The following is a 19,710-nucleotide window of genomic DNA, read 5'->3' as shown; positions in this document are numbered from 1 at the left end:
TTCCTCTACTAGGAGAGAGCGATCTCAGAAATCACAGCAACCGACCAAATACGACCAGACTGGAGGCATAGAGACCCCCAAGGGAAGAGGGCGATCACTTCTTTTCAGCCCTTTCCCTTATCTCCAATCGAACACAGAAAAAAAGAGGAAAACCCTAGATAGGGTGCGTAGAGAATGAACCCTAGGCAAAAAGAAATCTAGGCAGATTTAACCTAGCTCCGATACCATGTTATAATTTAGGTCTGCCTTAGAGTTTGGCCTGACTGAGTTCAGTTATGTAGAAGAAGAAAAAGTGATAAAGAAAGAGAGAAAGAGAGAAGAGAGAATTCTGGTTCGAACTGAAAGGATCAACTTGACTTCTCCCAGTCGGCCAGTAAGTATTTATATTATTATTAAAACATGACTGAAAAGACCTATGTGCCCTTACTTAAGTTAAGAGCACATGTTTCAACACAATATTACAGATCAACAACATCAATCAAGGTATAAAGACAGAAATACCTCTATGCTAACAGACTCGAATGATGAACAGGTCGTCAAATTAATCTTCTAATTTTACACAGGGCATAGAAAGATCTCACTAAGTTTTTTCTCCCTTATAATGTAACAATCGACTTCAATGTTCTTTGTCCTTTCAATGGAAACTGGGTTTGATGCAATATGAAAAACACCTTGATTATCACAAAACAACTTTATAGGAAATGCAATGGAAGACCCAACCTCTTAAAGCATTATAACATTAATTCACACATAGTATGAGCCATTGCCCCATATTAGCTTCAAAACTGCTCTCAGAAGCCATACTTCGTCTCATTCTTCCAAGCAATAACACTGCCTCCCAAAAAGATATCGCACCATCAACATTACATTTACAGCAAATCATGTAATAGCCAAATAGTTCAGCTTCCCAACTTATATTTTATACCTCTCTAATTAACCAAACAATTAACCTCAGCTAAATTTAGTATTAATATTCATAGGGAATCCACAGGTTTCACCCCTGACAACCACATTTCCTCAAGCAAATCAAGGGCATCTTTCTGAAACAAATTGACTGGGGAGCTGGAACTAAAGATTGTAGAGAAACAAATTGATGATGGGAAGAAGATCAATGCTCAAGGGATACAAACTAGGGCAGTACAATTATGCTTACCTTTTCAGATTGTGGTTTGTGCTCAACCACCATTTAGATAATGTGATCATTTGATCGTATGCCCTTCAATCATCTTCCCTGTCTTGATATCCCAAGGATGGAAAGATGGTAATGGAGCAGTTAAGAAACTTAGCCAACTTTCTATTAGACATTAAATCAAAAGAAAAGTTTAGAACATAAAGTATGGAGGACAAAGACAAGGAGGAACCAAGTAAGTCATCATCTAAAGTAACACTTCGAGAGGTAGGAGATTGAGAAAGTGAAATAAACACAATTGGGGACCCAATTATATGATATAAGGCTCTAAAAGCTATTACCCAAGTTGACAACTGAAATGATTGGATCAATTTGGATGTAAGACAAGTATACCTAAGTTGGCTACGATGGCTGTATTGCTAGATGATGGAGTTGAATCGAAAAACCTTTCATGATTTTCACATGAAACAGATATCTTATTCCTTGCAGCATTAGTTGATGTCAATAAATCAACTAGAGTTAGATTACCAATAGTGTCTTTTTGTGACAAATGTATGATTGCTCCAATTAAATGGAGGCCCATAAAGATCACACAGAAATTAACTGTATGTCTATCTAAACCATAGTAGATATACTTTTGAAGACCTTGTCCTCCTACACCCTCCCTTGGAACCCTACCACCACCACAATCTACAACACCCCAATAACCACTACCATGACCTATAACTACACCATGATGTATTCTACTTCCCCTTCTATGCCCTACACCTGTCAAACCACATCCTGCACTTTGGAAAGCTACAAGGCTTAGTTGTCAACAATAGTAACTGTTTGTCTCGTTCTACGTGAGGGAGAGAAGAAATCGAGAAAACAACTCAGTTAATAATGAAAGTTCATTACCCTATGGAATTTGAGCATGAATTGACGCTGTTGGCAGATGTACACAATTTTAGTACTGCAGGGGTACTTTTGTAATTTCTTCATACTTAATGTTGTACGACCAGACTAGTATAAATAATATCTACTGCACACACCTGCAGTATTCTTTTGGGGCTTTCAGTCCTCTCGCCTCTCCTCTCTTCTCTTCCTCTCTTCCTCTCTTACTCCTCTCTTCTCTTGCTCAACATGGTATCAGAGCAAGTCGTCCAGGCCTAAAGGGTGGTGTCAAGCAAATCTGTTGTGTTCATCCTCCAATGTCGAGCAGTTAGTCTCTTCATCTCCCAGAAGCTGTATCCATCTGCTGTTCGACCTTAAGCAAGAAGATGCCCGCCTGACTTTTCACCTTCCAGCGCAGAAAAGAGTTCAAGTTGTAGAGATTTTTCATCTTCCAGCCCAGATGCTGTATCCATTGTCTGTTCGGCTGTAGAGAGGCTATCATCTGATGTTCGTAGAGAAAGTTCTAGTTTACAGAGGCTATCATCTGATGTTCAAGAAGGTACTGTTCATCTACTGTTCGGGTGCCCTGGTATTCAACTGAAGTTTTTTTGTATTTTCTTTGCACCCTTTGATGGACTGTTGATGCCCTAAGATCCGACTGTGGTGTTTCCTTCTTTTGTATTACTGCTGTTCGGCTACCCTGTTGATGGACTGAAGTAGCCCTTTTTTTTTCTCTTTGATCTCATTGACTGTTCGGCTGCCCTGAAGTTGGTATTGTACCAAGTCTGCCGATTAGGTGTGTGGTGAACCTCACCTTGTATCTTCCATTCTGTGGAGGGGTCATATGATCTCTGTAAAACCGTAGGTCATACAGACCTGGTTATGTACTGCAACTGCAGTGTTTGTCTTTTGAATTCATACAAAATCATAGGTCATACAGACTTGTTCAAGTGCTGCAGCAGCAATGTTTGTTCTTGGCTCCCTGTGAAACCGTAGGTCAGAAGGACCTGTTTGTATGCTGCAATAGCAAGTGCTTTTTCTTTTGTGGACTGAAGGTCATAAGGACCTGTTTCTGTAACAGCTCTGTGAAGCAGTGCTCCTTTGGGTGCTGTGTTTTCTTAAACCTGAAATCATGAGTAGTGAAGATTCAGCCACATCTGGAGTTTCCTCAATGCTGAATGGAATGAGTGGGAGTGGTGACCTATCCTTTCCTATGGCTGTTGTCCCCTCTTGATGGTTTAAATTACCTAGAGTGGTCAAGAGGGATCAAGTTATACATCACTGCAAGGGAGAAGATAGGTTATATTAATGGGAGAATCAAAGAACCACCCTCTGGGAATGCTGAATATGATAGGTGGAATCAAGAGAACAGTATGGTTATGTCTTGGCTCTTGGTCTCCATGCAACCTCAAATAAGGAAGAATTTCATGTGGGCTGGAACTGCAAATGAGATCTGGGAACAAGCAAAATCTACATATTCAGAACTGCGACACTATGCCAAGATCTATCAACTGCAGGCAACATCATCTACTTGTAGACAGGGGGAGAGATGTTTATCAGTATATTACACTAACTTGACTTCTGTCTGGAAGGAGTTGGACCACTACCAGAATGTGGATTGTAAGTGTGATGAGGATGCCAAAATGTACAAGAAACTTGTCTCCCAAGCAAAGAGTGTGTGCCTTCTTACATGGTCTGAATCGTATGTATGGATCTATCAGAGTACAGATTCTCAGTTCTAAGGATCTTCCATCAGTTCAGGAAGCCTATGCTCTTGTACAATCTGAAGAGAGCAGAAGGAATTTGATGAACAGCCCTGGTGGGATGCAGTTGTGTTGGCAGCAAAAGGGGGTGTCTCTACTAGTGTGGGATCTTCTTCCAGGAAAGGAGATCTCCAGAAAAAAAAACATTAGATAAAGACAAATTGTGGTGCACTCATTGCCAGAAACCCCAACACACCAAAGATACCTGTTGGGATCTTCATGGGAAACCAAAATGGGCTCAAGATCTAACTAAGAAGCAAGGTTCAGATGTGAATAAAAGGTCCGGACAGCAAGGTACAAAGAAATACCACATGGCCAACATGGTTACTCGGGAGAATCAACTCCCCATTCCTGCTATGACTTAGACACATCTCTCTGGATCTTACCCGAAGGAGGATATTATGAATTCCTTCCGTGACCATTTAGAGCTCTATGGTAGAGCAATTCGTCAAATGGATGCTCCTCCCTCAACATCATTTGCATCTACATCAGGTAACCCTGCCACAGCTTTCCATGTTGCTTCTCACAACCTTGACTCTTCATGGATCATTGATTCTGGAGCATCAAAACACATGACTAGTACGTCCTCTTACTTTCAAACCTATCACCTTCTTTCTGAAAGAGACAAGGTGAGACTAGCTGATGGATCATACACTTCCATAGCTGGTCAAGGAACCCTCTCTCTTCCTCTTGATCTTACCATTTCTGATGTTCTTCATGTTCCAAAATTTCCCATTAATTTGTTCTCTGTTAGTAGTGTTACTAATTCCTTAAACTGCTCCATGACTTTTTTTCCTTCTCATTGTGTGATTCAGGATCTGGCCTCGGGGAGGACGATTGGTAGGGGACGTATGGTTGATGGACTTTACATGCTGGAGAATAAGGCTGGTTTTCATGTTATAGAGTCTATGAGTCAGTCCTGTAAGAGTAAAGTTTATTTATGGCATTGTCGTCTTGGTCATTTGTCTCGAGTCTTTGAAAGTTGTATTTCCAGAACTGTGTAAGTCAATGTCTGTTTCCAATTTCTCTTGTCAAACATTTCAGTTAAGTAAACATTGTAGAACTCATTTTCTTCAGAAAAATAGTAAATCTGAATTTCCTTTTCACATTGTTCATTCTAATGTATGGGGCCCTGCTACTTTACCATCTGAGAGTGGCTACAAGTATTTCACTACCTTCATTGATGATTATGTATGTCCGATGCGAACCAGGGAGGAAGTACCAAAAATTATCCAAGATTTTCAGCGGATGGTCTTCACTCAATTTCATACTGAAATCCAAAATTTTCAGTCAGACAATGCAAAAGAGTTTTTTCGTAGTGATCTCACAGAGTTCTTTGCTTCGCGTGGTTCACTTCACCGTAGCTCTTGTGCCCGCACACCACAACAAAATGGTGTGGCTGAACGGAAGAACCGACATCTCCTTAAAGTGGCTTGGGGTTTACTACTTCATATGAATGTCCCCAAACGTTTTTGGCTTGAGGCTGTTCTTTGTTCTACCTACCTCATTAACCGTATGCCCTCTCATTGGTTAGAGTACAAAGCCTCACATCAGCTTCTCTTTCCTAAGGCCCCCTTCTTTCTATTCCTCCTCATGTATTTGGTTGTCGGTGCTTTGTCCAAAATCTGTCTCCCACCCATGGGGAATTGGATTCCCGTGCTATCCATTGCATATTTCTTGGTTACTCCTTCACTCAAAAGGGGTACCATTGTTTTGATCCTGTTTCTCGGAGATTCTATGTCTCCATGGATGTTTCTTTCTTTGAAGATGAACCTTTTTTTCCTGTTTCTCCTCAGGGGGAGTGTAGACATGAGGAGAAACTGGTTCAGCTCCCTTCTCTTCCTGATCCTCCGCCTTTTCGTTCTTTTCTCGTCGTCGCAAAGGCCAACCAAATTCAAGAGCTGTGGAGAATCCAAAAGTTGTACCTCCAGTGCCACCAAACTCCTTGGGGGAGGATCATACCCACTTAGGTAACTTGGCTCCCAATGATGTTCCTGATTCTATTGAAATTGATTCCTCCGCTGCTAATGACCTTGACCTTCTTATTGCTCACAGGAACGGTGTTAGATTGTGCACCACTAAACATCCCATTTCCAACTTTGTTTCCTACGAGAACATTTCACCCTCATTTCGTGCTTTCCTTACCTCTATTGACAGTGTCCCTATCCCCAAGAATGTGGCAGAAGCTCTTTCAGTACCTGAATGGACAAATGCCATGAAGGAAGAAATTAATGCCCTTCATAAAAATGGCACATGGGAACTTGTTGATCTTCCTAAGGGAAAGGATCCAGTTGGATGTAAATGGGTGTTCACTATCAAGCATGGGGCTGATGGAACGGTGGCGAGGTATAAAGCTCGCTTAGTGGCAAAGGGGTTTACTCAAGTGTATGGAGTTGATTATGTAGAAACTTTTGCCCCTGTTGCCAAGATGAACTCCATTAGCGTTCTTTTCTCTCTTGCTGCTAATCTGGATTGGGATCTACATCAGCTTGACATCAAGAATGCATTCTTGAATGGTGACCTTGAAGAGGAAGTTTATATGATTCAACCCCCCTGGTTTTCTGGCTCAAGGCAATGAACAGAAAGTGTGCAAGTTGAAGAAGTCTTTATACGAGCTGAAACAATCACCAAGAGCTTGGTTCAACAGATTCCATGTTCGGTTCAGCAAAAAGGATACAAGTAATGTCAATCAGATAACACACTGTTTGTGAAAAGAGGAGAAGGTAAAATGGCTGCCTTAATATATATGTGGATGACATAATTGTTACTGGTGATTGGAATGATGAAATTCAGAGGTTGAAGGGTTTCCTTGCCACTCAGTTTGAAGTGAAGGATCTAGGACCTGCCAGATACTTCCTTGGAATTGAAGTTGCCCGATCAAAAAGGGGTATCTTCATTTCTCAAAGGAAATATGTCCTAGATTTACTTCAAGACACTGGAAAGATGGGGGTGAAGCCAGTTGACTCTCCCATTGACCCCAACCATAAATTAGGTGACAGCCAAGGTAAACCTCTCAAGGATGTGAAACAGTTTCAGAGGCTTGTAGGGAGATTGTTATATCTTTCTATGACTCGTCCAGACATTGCATATGGTGTTGGTGTCCTCAGTCAGTTCATGCATGCACCTAGGTCCACTCATCTTGAAGCAGTAGAGAGAATTCTCTGATATCTAAAGAAGTTTCCTGGTGCTGGCTTGTTATTTCAAAGGCACGAGCATTTGAAAGTTGAAATTTATACAGATGCAGATTGGGCTGGATCTCAAAGTGGCAGAAAGTCTACTAGTGGCTACTGCACCTTTATAGGAGGGAATCTTGTTACATGGAGGAGTAAAAAGAAAAACGTGGTGGCTAGATCCAGTGCTGAAGCTGAATATCGTGCAATGGCCCATGGAGTAGCTGAAGGTATGTGGATAAAGAATCTGTTGAGTGAGTTAGGTTTCCTAGTGGACAAACCTATGACTCTATTCTGTGATAACAAAGCAGCTATAAGCATTGCTACTAACCCAGTGCTACATGATAGAACAAAACACATCGAAGTTGACAAGCATTTTATCAGAGAGAATGTCATCACAGGCGAAGTATGTACTCCCTATGTCAGCTCTGAGAACCAACTTGCAGACATCTTTACAAAAGGGCTAAACCATTCCAGACATCATGATCTCTGTGACAAGTTGGGCATTATTGATATCTATGCTCCAACTTGAGGGGGAGTGTTGGCAGATGTTGTTGTACACAAGTTTAGTACCGCAGGGGTACTTTTGTAATTTCTTCATACTTTATGTTGTACGACCAGACTAGTATAAATAATATCTACTGCACACGCCTACAATATTCTTTTGGGGCTTTCAGTCCTCTCGCCTCTCCTCTCTTCTCTTCCTCTCTTCCTCTCTTACTCCTCTCCTCTTGCTCAATAGACGCATATCTAAACCTCAACCTTAAAAGGAAATGAGCAACATCAAAGCTGTCCCATTGTTGTTGTTGTATACTGAAACTTTTATTGAGTGTTTAGTATACATTCAACTCGTTACAAAAACAAAAAGAAAAAGAAATCTGAAGAGTTTCATAGTAATCATCTATAGAGACAGTGACAAGATCTAGCCACAGGGCTATTTTTGTACTTTTACTTCTTTTGTTGTACATCTATTTTCTGTACTCTTTCTTTTGTACACTAAGGGCAGATTTGTCCTTTTACTTTCTTTAATATAAATATCTCTTTTAGGGTGCCAACAGTCACAAGGTGACACACCCACCAAACTATTTGTTCTTTTCTCTCTTCTATTTCTTCCATTTCGACTTGACTCTGACATGGTATCAGAGCAGGTCACAATCTGATCTGCATATAGTATCTTTTCAATCATCTCTGTTGCTGCTGTCTCAAGAACTCTCTTGAGTGTTGAACCTTCTTCCTAGAGAAGCTTCAGATCTGAACTTTACAGATCATTTCTCTGGACTGTTGTGCCATCAGATTTCTCCTTCTTCTTGGATCTCCTTGTAGAGACATCGAATCAGCCTAAAATCTTAGATCTGGTGTCGCCCAGAGCAGATCTACTGAATCCTTTTGGTTTGGTTTGCATCAATTTTGATTTTGAAGGGTTTCAATCCACTTTTCAGTTCGGCAGAATACTACAGTTAACTTTTTTTGGACCTCGGCTGAAAGGTACTCTCTTTTCTACCCTCTGGTTCGAATTTTATTGATTTCCTTGAAGTGTGCATTGCTGTCATTTGTCCTTCAATGGCATTAGAAAGGATGGAGGTTCTCCCTATTAAATTCAATGGCACAAACTATGCTTTGTGGAAGTTTAACTTTCAATTCCATGTCGAAGCCAAGGGTCTTTGGGGATATCTGGATGGTTCTATAGCTAAAGTTGATGATTCAGATATTAAGGGTCTTAATCAGTGGAAGATCGACAATGTAAAAATTGCATCATGGATCCTAGGATTAGTCAAAACTAGCATTGCAATCCCTATGAGAGGGTACAGGACTGCCTATGAGATGTACAAGTACCTTGAGAAAGTTAATCAACAATCGAACACCTCTAGACAATACCAGATAGGCGTTGGCATCTTCTCATATGATCAGGGAGAAAGGAAAGTCCAGGAATACTATGTAGGGTTTATTAACCTCTGGATAGAGTATGAGTTAGTACACATGGGAAAGGATCCGTCGGACTGTTGCGTGAAGTATATGAAGGAAAACTTTGATAGAAGGAAGATTATGCATTTTCTAATGTATCTCAGGCCTGAGTTTGAAGTTGTCAAATCTAATATCTTGTGCTTAGGAACATTTCCTGACTTAGATATTATTCTTGGGGAAATTCTAAGATCTAAAACCAGATTTTCTACACAAACCACTCTTGATGGGAGAAAAGATTCCAACATTGATGCTGTCTTCTTGGAAACAAAACCGAAAGGGAAGGACTTCTCTAAAGTATAGTGCTATGAATGTAAGGAGTTTGGGCATGTTGTCTCCCATTGCAAGAAAAAGAATGCATGCACTTATTATAAGCAATTCGCCCATATCATTACTGAATGCCCTACTCGGCTTCAAAAAAGTGGTGGATCAAATCAGAAGGAAGGAAACTAGAAGGCCTATCAAACTGTTGTAGATGGATCAGATGCCTCCTCCTCTATTACTTCTGTGGTTGCCCAAAGTGACACCTCTGGTGGCATGTCTGAAGAACGGATTCGACAGCTCATGTCCTCGGTCATTTCCTTAGCCTTCTCTGCTATTGGCCTGTCTGGTAAGTCACCAACCCATTGTCCTTCACTAAATCACCTCTGGTATATTGACTCAGGAGCCTCTAACCATATAACAGGGGCCACACTCGGTCAGTATCCCAAACCCCATCTTCCCAATAAACACATTGTCACTATAAATGGTGAGAAATTAGGTTTACTTGGCTGTGATAATTTGTATTTACCTACCTCTATGTCATCTTCATTTCATTTATCCAAAACTTTATTTGTACCTAAGCTCACCGCCAATTTAATTTTTGTTGGCCAACTTGTAGAGGAAGGTAACACTATCTCATTCACTTCTGGTGGTTGTTTGATACAGGACTAGCAAATGGGGAGGTGAAGGGAAGGGGGCATAGACTGGGACGACTATTTGCTCTGGAGTTTGAGAAGAATAAGGCTGCACCTGTTTTTACTTCTTGTTTGCTTTCTACCACTTCTAGTTTTGAGTCCTTTAATTGTAATAGTGATTGGCATTTGTGGCATAAACTCCTTGGCCATCCATTTTCTAAGAAACTTGATTAGTTATTTGCTTCTAGTAGTTTACCTATTTCTACTATTTCCTTTAAGAATGTTAATAAAGATTGCACTACTTGTGGTTTATCTAAGAATCATATTTAATAGATAGTGATGTTTTGGTCGTCTCCTGTTGTTTCACAGTTGGGTTATAAGTACTTTGTAACTTTATTGATGACTACACCCGTTTCACTTGGATTTATTTTCTTTGAAAGAAATCTGAAGTTTATTCTGTATTTAAGCACTTTCATGCTTATGTTACTACCCAATTTGATGCCTGGATATGTGTGCTACGATCGGATTCAGGGGGAGAGTATTTTGATGGGGATTTCCAAACTTACTTAAAACAACATGAAATTCAATCCCAAAAATCCTGTCCAGGCACCTCACAACAAAACGGGGTAGCAAAAAGAAAGAATGGGCATATTTTGAGTGTAGTCAAAACACTTCTACAAGATTCCCATGTACCCTCTTGGTTTTGGGTGGAGGCGGCCAACACTACTGTGTATCTCATATATTGTCTTCATCTGTTTTAAATAATTCTTTCCCTTTCAAAACTCTCTTCCACAAACCTCTAGATCTATCTATGCTTAGGGTTTTTGGTTGTGCTTGTTTTGTTCACCTTCCACCTCATGAACGCACAAAGCTAACTACACAAGCGGCTTTGTGTGTCCTTATGGGGTACAATTCTGAACATAAAGGATTCCTTTGCTATGATCCTTCGGTCCATCATATTTGAATCTCTCGTAATGTAGTTTTCCTTAAGAGTGTGTCTTTTTTTTAACATATTGTAAAATTTCCAGCTCCTTCCACTTATTGCACAGTTTTGACTCTACAGGTACCTCAAGCATACCAATATCACCTCCGCAGCAACTTCAGACTTACTTCAGGAAGCAACGGTCTTCTTCAGTCTCAATGCCCCCCTTCGCTCCACCACCAGCTGCTGATCCAGTCACTCCAACTGCCCCAATAAGTGCACATGATCCTCCACTTGAACCCACTGCACCCACTTTACATTGTTCTTCTAGAATTTCTCGCCCACCTAATCACTATGGTTTTTCACCGGACCATAGCTCCTTCTCTACTATTTTATCTACCACAGACATTCCCATATCTTACCAACAAGCTATAGTAGTGTTAGAATGTTAGAGTGATGTTCGGTTGATAAGAGTTCTTATTAGCCCATTCTTATGTTTAACTTATCTTGTAACTGGGCTTGTGTTAATGGGCCTAGGCCTAATCCTGTTTAATGATTTAAGTCATCTGGGTGTCCCATCACTAATCAGGGGCATCCGAGTAATTTCTTGTACCTTGTACCATATTCATCTATAAATAAAGGACTAGTCGACTGGATAGAACAGTTCGACATTCTCTTCAGTTCTGTGGTTCTCTTCTCCTCCTTACTACTTCGAGTATAGCTCTTCAGATTACATGGTATCAGAGCATTAGCTCCTTCCTGGTTTAAGCAAGCGCACTCTTTTCTCTTGCTGTCTTTTCATCTTCTCTCTTCCTTTTCTGGGTTGCCGCAGTGAAGATCTAGAAGTGTAAGAGAGTAAAGCAAGTTCGAACCTAGGGTTTCTCTTGGTTGTAGGACTCAAGGGAAGTAAGACCCAGAAGTAGATGTCCTACTAGATTATCTCCAGCAAATAGTAGCTATTGGGCTACTAAGAGAGGTCTGTATAGGACAGACCTAGTTGAGGACTGATTTCAGCAGTCCTAGCACTAGCCGAAAGGGGGAGAGCTTCCTCTACAGTTGCTGCGTCGTGCTCCAGCAAGACTTGCGCAGAACAAGTGGTAAGGACTTAGCCTTCTCTACAGTTGCAGCTTCGTGCCCCAGCAAGACTTGGGCAGAACTGTGGTAACTTCAGTTACAGATTCTCTTCAGGTCAGTTATCAGTCCTACTTGTAAACTTCAGTTACTGCACTGCACAGTTACTTCAGGTTGCAGAACAAGCCCTAACTGAAGTAACTTCAGTTACTAGCACTGTGAACTGGTTCAGTTACTTCGACCAGTCCTAAACAGCACTGCACAGTACCCGAACTGTGAACACTTCTACCAGCACTGTGAACACTGTGAACACTGTGACCACTTCGGCCAGGCCTAAACAGAACCACCTACAACACTGTGAACAACTCTTGGGCTGAAGTCAGGATGTCCTCACTATCCGGTGAAGTTTCTTCTAGAGATAACATACCTGTTACAAGGTCCTCAAACCTGGAAAACCCTAATCTGCACAGCTTGCAGATTACAAGTGTGCTGCTAGATGAGTATAACTTCAAAGAGTGGTCTGTCTCAGCAATGCTGTTCATTACCTCTCGTGACCTCACAGGCTATTTGGATGGAGACAAGAAACAACCAGAAATTGGCAGTCCTGAATACACCGTGTGGCGCAAGGAAAATGCCACAGTCATGTCTTGGTTGCTGGCCTCTATGACTCCTAGGGTGGCCAAAACTGTTCATCACTTCCCCACAGCTGCTAAAATTTGGGAGAAAGTATCTAAGACATATGGCCAGAAAAAGAACAATGCTAGAATCTACAGGCTGAACCAAGACATTGCAGCCCTAAGGCAAGGAGACATGTCCGTGGCAACCTACTTTGCAACACTAGAAGGCCTCTAGGAAGAGCTTGACCACCATTTGATTTTGGTTTGGGAAAATGCTAATGATAAGGGGAGGCATGATAAGCAGATTGAGGAGGGCAGAGCCTTCAAGTTTCTGGCGGGTCTTGACCCTGTATATGAAGGTATAAGGTCACAGATTCTAGGGAGAGATGAATTACCTGAGCTTCACCATGTCTACTATATGGTGAGGAATGAAGAAGTAAGGAGAAAGGAGATGCAAGTTGACTTCCAGACACAGTCAATAGAACTACCTGGAGAACATTCAGCCTTAGTCTCCACTAAGGGGAATAGATTTTCAGACAAGAAGTCCCTCAAGTGTACACATTGTGGTGGTGAGAAACACACAAAGGAGAAATGTTGGGTCCTGTACCCTCATCTGAAGCCAGCTGCTCTGAGAAAGGACAAAAGGCAACATAAGGGCCACACAGCAAGTGGGAATCTTGCCACCAACAACAGTAGTGACAACTCACAGAGTATTCAGACAGTGTCATCTTCCACCGTAAGGCAGGCTACCGACTCCTCTGGACCAAGTACTTTGGGCTTCACAGCTAATGAGGTAGAGGTTCTCAGGCGGGCATTAGCCCGTCTGAAGAACAATTCTTTAGCATCCACCTCTCTTGCCAAATCAGGTACAACCTCTGCATTTAGTGCATCTAGTTCCATTAATTCTACCTCTTGGGTGATTGATTCCGGAGCCACAGACAATATGACACATATGCCCTCCTTATTCTCCACATATCATCTGTTGTCTGGCCAGGATAAGATGAGAGTATCTGATGGGTCCCTCTCCACCATCTCTGGAAAGGGAGTGGTTGACCTAAGCAAGGATCTCTCTCTTAAATCAGTCCTACATGTTCCTAGTCTTACCTCAAATCTGTTGTCTGTTTCAAAGCTTACAAAAAATTTGAACTGCAGTATAACTTTCTTTCCTTCTCATTGTGTCTTCCAGGACAGATTGACGAGGAGAACGATTGGGAGTGGTCATGAGTATGGGGGCCTCTACTATTTTGATGAAGATGTCAGCTTAGCCTTGCAATCTTCTACTACTAGTCCGGAAAGTGTGGAGTCAATAGCTAGGCTGCACTTGTGGCATGCTAGGCTAGGTCATTTGTCTTTTCCTTCCTTAGCAATGTTGTTTCCCGAATTATGTAAGGGCATTCCGAGTCAGAGTTTAATTTGTGATGTGTGTCAAATGTCAAAACAATGTAGATCAATGTATCCAATTTCTAGTAATGAAATTCAAACCCCTTTTGATTTGGTTCATTCTGATGTTTGGGGTCCTTCACCCATTGTTTCCATTGATGGCTTCCGTTACTTTATCAGTTTTATTGACCATTATTCTCGGTGCACTTGGATTTATCTGTTGAAAGGACGTGAAGAAGTTCCCCGGATAACTATGATGTTTTGCAAGATGGTTGAAACACAATTTGATAAAAAGATCAAGCAATTCCGTTCAGACAATGCAGCTGAATACTTTGAAAGATCCCTGAACTCATTCATGGAAGATGCAGGCATGTTGCATCAATCATCATGTGCTTACACCCCTCAGCAAAATGGGGTCGCTGAGCGCAAGAACAGGCATCTATTGGAGACAGCTCGAGCCCTTCTTTTCCAGCACAATGTGCCCAAGCAATATTGGTCTCAAGCTGTTCTTATTGCATCTTACCTGATAAATCGGATGCCATCTAAGGTACTGGGTATGAAGACCCCTTTCTCTGTTTTGTGTCCCACTCTTCTAGAATTTCCTCTACCCCCGCGGGTTTTTGGTTGTACATGCTTCATACATGTGAAAGATCCAAAGAAGACCAAGCTGGATCCTAAGGCTACAAAGGGAATATTTTTGGGGTACTCTCCTACGCAGAAGGGGTATAAGTGTTATGATCCTGTCTCCAAGAAAAAATATGTCATTAGGGATGTAGTCTTTTTTGAGTCTCAACCCTATTTCCAGTCTTCTCAGAATCCTCTTCAGGGGGAGAGTAGTGGGTTGGAAGAGGATTCTCATTCTCCCTTCTTTTTTGTTCCCATTTCATCACCTTCCACTACTACTAGCTGTAACATTCCGGGTCAACCTAGTGAGACTTCCACTGTGCCAATTGCTTCTCCAGATTCGGCTGATGCTCCTGAAGGTTCCAGTAAACAAGAAAAAGAGATACTTACATACAGTAGAAGGAAGAAGGCCCCTCAACCTCATGACTGCAACCAATTGAACTCAGATCAATCTGTCTCTGCAATCCAAGGTAATTCTGATTCACTCAATTCAGATTTGGATCTTCCTATTGCTCTCCGTAAGCCTGTTCGCTCTTGTACCACTCGGCATCCCATAGCCGATTATGTTTCTTACTCACACTTATCCCCTGCCTATCATTCCTTTGTGTCTGCTCTTTCCTCTGTATGTGTCCCTTCCAGGTATTCAGAGGCGGCATCTGATCCAAGGTGGAAAGAAGCCATGAATGAGGAGATGAAAGCCCTAATGAAAGCAAGGACATGGGAATTGGTGGACCTGCCAGAAGGGAAAGGCACTGTTGGGTGCAAGTGGGTATTCACAGTAAAGCACAGGGAAGATGGGTCAATTGAGAGGTACAAGGCCAGACTTGTGGCAAAGGGATTTACACAAAAGGAAGGAATTGACTACAAGGAAACCTTTGCCCCAGTAGCAAAGCTCAACACAATCAGGGTTCTACTGTCAATAGCAGCAAAATTCTCTTGGGAAATTCATCAGCTGGATGTGAAGAATGCCTTCCTAAATGGTGATTTTCATGAAGAGGTATTCATGGAACCCCCACCTGGATATGATGTTGGAAAGAGGGTATGTAAACTAAGGAAAGCATTATATGGTTTGAAGCAATCTCCCCGGGCATGGTTTGAGAGACTTTGTTTGGCCATGAAGAAAGTAGGGTACACTCAGAGTAGTGCAGATCATACATTGTTTACAAGGAGACAGGATGACAAACTTACAACACTCATTGTGTATGTGGATGATATGGTGATTACTGGAAATGATGTGAAAGAGATGAAGAGGTTGAAGGAGTTCTTAGCTTCAGAATTTGAGATCAAAGACCTGGGAAATCTGAGATACTTTCTTGGAATTGAAGTTGCTAGATCAAGAGAAGGAATCTACATATGTCAAAGAAAGTATGTGCTAGATCTCCTAGAAGAAACAGGCATGATGGGGTGCAGGCCAGCAGACACTCCAATAGAACCAAGCCATGGATTACAAGAATCAATGGGTGAGGAATACTGTGATAAGGAAAGGTACCAAAAGTTGGTAGGAAAACTGATATACTTATCCCTTACTCGGCCAGATATTGCCTATGCAATGCATGTTGTCGGTCAATTCATGCACTCACCAGAGGCCCCTCATATGAGAGCAGTGGAAAGAATCCTCAGATACTTGAAAACTTGCCCAGGGAAAGGAATTCTATTCAGAAAAAAACAACAGACTTGAAATTGAAGCCTACACTGGTGCTGATTGGGCTGGGTCCGTTGGAGACAGAAAATCAACCTCAGGTTACTGTACATTCTTGGGAGGAAACCTAGTCACATGGCGTAATAAGAAGCAGAATGTTGTGGCTAGATCAAGTGTAGAAGCAGAATACCGGGCTATGGCACACGGGGTTTCTGAACTCTTATGGCTCAGGACTCTCCTTAATGAGCTTGGTATCAAGACTGAGGGTCCTCTCAAGCTGTATTGTGATAATAAAGCTGCTATCAACATTGCCAACAATCCTTGCAGCATGACAGGACAAAACATATTGAAATTGATCGACACTTTGTCAGAGAGAATTATTTCATAAGAACTTTGTGTGCCGTATACTCCATCAGAGATGCAGATTGCAGATGTATTAACTAAAGGGCTGGCATCAACGAAGTTCAGGGACATACTTGGCAAGCTAAACATGATTGATATTCATGCTTAGCTTGAGAGGGAGTGTTAGAATGTTAGAGTGATGTTCGGCTGATAAGAGTTCTTATTAGCCCATTCTTATGTTTAACTTATCTTGTAACTGGGCTTGTATTAATGGGACTGGGCCTAATCCTGTTTAATGATTTAAGTCATCTGGGTGTCCCATCACTAATCAGGGGCATCCCAGTAATTTCTTGTACCTTGTACCATATTCATCTATAAATAAAGAATTGGTCGACTGGATAGAACAGTTCGACATTCTCTTCAGTTCTGTGGTTCTCTTCTCCTCCTTACTACTTCGAGTATAGCTCTTCATATTACAGTTTCTTGCACTTCCACAAGATAAGTGAGTTGCCTAAGAATACACACAAGCCAGTAGTGGACTATCAGGTGTCAAGGCATTCAGCCCAATCAGCATCTGCATAAGTCTTGGTTCAAAGTAGGTTGCAAAGTAGGTTGCCACAGGCATGTCTCCTTGCCTTAGGGCTGCAATGTCTTGGTTCAGCCTGTAGATTCTAGCATTGTTTTTTTTCTGGCCATATGTCTTAGATACTTTCTTCCAAATTTTAGCAGCTGTGGGGAAGTGATGAACAGTTCTAGCCACCCTAGGAGTCATAGAGGCCAGCAACCAAGACATAACTGTGGCATTTTCCTTGCGCCACACGGTGTATTCAGGATTGCCAATTTCTGGTTGTTTCTTGTCTCCATCCAAATAGCCTGTGAGGTCACGAGAGGTAATGAACAGCATTGCTGAGACAGACCACTCTTTGAAGTTATACTCATCTAGCAGCACACTTGTAATCTGCAAGCTGTGCAGATTAGGGTTTTCCAGGTTTGAGGACCTTGTAACAGGTCTGTTATCTCTAGAGGAAACTTCACCGGATAGCGAGGACATCCTGACTTCAGTCCAAGAGTTGTTCACAGTACTATAGGTGATTCTGTTAAGGACTGGCCAAATTGGTCACTGTGTTCACAGTACGGGTACAGTAGCAAGTAGAGGTCTATAACTAAACCAGTTCACAGTGTTGGTAAAAGTTTAAGGCTGCAACTGTGTGGTGCAAAGGTTGCCGCAGTTCTGGTACAAGGTAAAGGTCTGTAACTGAACCAGTTCAGTCCAAGAGTAGGGCTGATAACCGACTTGAAGAAAATCTGTAACTGAAGTTGAAGGAGCTAAGTCTTTACCACTTGTTCTGCACAAGTCTTGCTGGAGCACGAAGCTGCAACTGTAGAGGAAGTTCTCCCCCTCTCGGCTAGTGCTAGGACTGCTGAATCAGCCCTCAATCAGGTCTGTCCTATACAGACCTCTCTTAGTAGCCCAATAGCTACTACTTGTTGGTGTAATCTAGTAGGACATCTACTTCTGGGTCTTACTTCCCTTGAGTCCTACAACCAAGAGAAACCCTAGGTTCAAACTTGCTTTACTCTCTTACACTCCTAGGTCTTCACTGCAGCAACCCAGAAAAGGAAGAGAGAAGATGAAAGGACAGCAAGAGAAAAGAGTGCGCCTGCTGAAACCAGGAATGAGCTAATGCTCTAATACCATGTAATCTGAAGAGCTATACTCGAAGTAGCAAGGAGGATAAGAGAACCACAGAACTGAAGAGAATGTCGAACTGTTCTATCCAGTCGTCCAGTCCTTTATTTATAGATGAATATGGTACAAGGTACAAGAAATTACTGGGATGCCCCTGATTAGTGATGGGATGCCCAAATGACTTAAGTCATTAAACAGGATTAGGCCCAGGCCCATTAACACAAGCCCAGTTACAAGATAAGTTAAACATAAGAATGGGCTAATAAGAACTCTTATCAGCCGAACATCACTCTAACATTCTAACAGAAACAACCTACTATATCAAAATCTTCCACTGAAGCTAAGTACAGAGGTATGTCTTCCATGTGTAGTGAAACCATATGGCTCTGAGCTCTTGTACTTGAAATACTTAATGAACCATCACCATCTATTCCTCTTTATGCAAACAATGTCAGTGCAATCAAAATTGCCTCCAACCCTATCTTCCATGAGTGCACCAAACACATAGAAGTTGATTGCCACTTCATCCACGACCTCCTTCTTGAGGGTGTTATATCCCTTTCCCATGTCTCCTCTAGGTTCCAACTAGCAGACCTATTGACAAAAGCAATTACTCGGGCTCGACATCTATTTCTCATGGACAAACCGATGCTTATTCCTAGGCATCAGTTTGAGGGGGAGTGTAGAAACAGTGAGAAGATCTAGCCGTAGGGCTATTTTTGTACTTTTACTTCTTTTGTCGTACATCTATTTTTTGTATTCTTTCTTTTGTACACTAAGGGTGGATTTGTCCTTTTACTTTCTTTAATATAAATATCTCTTTTAGGGTGTCGACAGGCACAAGGTGACACACCCACCAAACTGTTTGTTCTTTTCTCTCTTTTATTTTTGCCCTTTCGACTTGACTCTGACTCAACATGACTAATTGACTATCACCTTGTTGAAGTAGAAAATACTCTTGAAATAATTGATAAACTCTAGCTCTCTAGCAACATTATTTTGACAAAGGTATAAGTGTTGAACATGTTCAGAGATTTCCTATATTTAAAAACATAAGATTGATACTTTTAAGTTTGGATTCCATAATACTCTACAACCACATCATGATTTTGGTGTTCTCGTATATTCTTTCATTGTAATCAATAGTACCAGATGTAAGCTTAGGATCTGTCAAACATTTGAGAAGGCCCTTTGCAATACAAAAGACCTCCATTGATTATCGTTGGGCAGATAATTTTACCATTCAATTTAATCAAAATCATCTTAAACAGCACCTTGAACATTGAGATTTGGATTTGCAGGAGTGCAAACAAGGATACACATCAAACTAGGGTATGATAGAACTAAACATACAATTGAAAGTTCTTGGCATCTCTGATAGAAAATGTGTGTGTGTGTGTGTGAGAGAGAGAGAGAGAGAGAGAGTAAAATACCTCAGGAGGGTCAAATTCCGCACCCAAGTTGCTGAGTTTTGAATGAGCTTCAGCATAATCCTTGAAAAATGTGTCCTGATCATCTGCATATTTCTCAGCATATACCTGAAAAGTATGTCAGATTTCGTCAATATGGGCTACATCATATATTCTCACAAGTTCCTAATAAATTCAGGTAAATGAGAAATTAATTTATTCC

The 19,710-nt window shown here is 41.5% G+C and overlaps 1 protein-coding gene across 10 annotated transcripts in view; it reads right to left on the bottom strand.

The window, feature by feature from the left end:
- LOC148873945 (putative L-ascorbate peroxidase 6, chloroplastic/mitochondrial) overlaps positions 1–19,710 on the bottom strand; it is an 81,837-nt gene that overhangs the window by 24,739 nt on the left and 37,388 nt on the right. For all 10 annotated transcript variants that reach the window (XR_016105683.1, XR_016105684.1, XR_016105679.1 and 7 more), the window contains exon 10: positions 19,512–19,616. Coding sequence is in view for 4 of the 10 variants with exons in the window: in XM_088966399.1 (XP_088822525.1) it covers positions 19,512–19,616 (105 nt within the window). In the remaining 6 variants the exon portion in view is untranslated. The remainder of the gene's footprint in view (positions 1–19,511; positions 19,617–19,710) is intronic.

The sequence above is a fragment of the Nelumbo lutea genome, chromosome 1, assembly GCF_056320005.1.
Source record: "Nelumbo lutea isolate HS-2025 chromosome 1, American lotus-T2T, whole genome shotgun sequence".
NCBI lineage: Eukaryota > Viridiplantae > Streptophyta > Magnoliopsida > Proteales > Nelumbonaceae > Nelumbo > Nelumbo lutea.
This window is presented reverse-complemented; position numbering and strand designations above follow the sequence as displayed.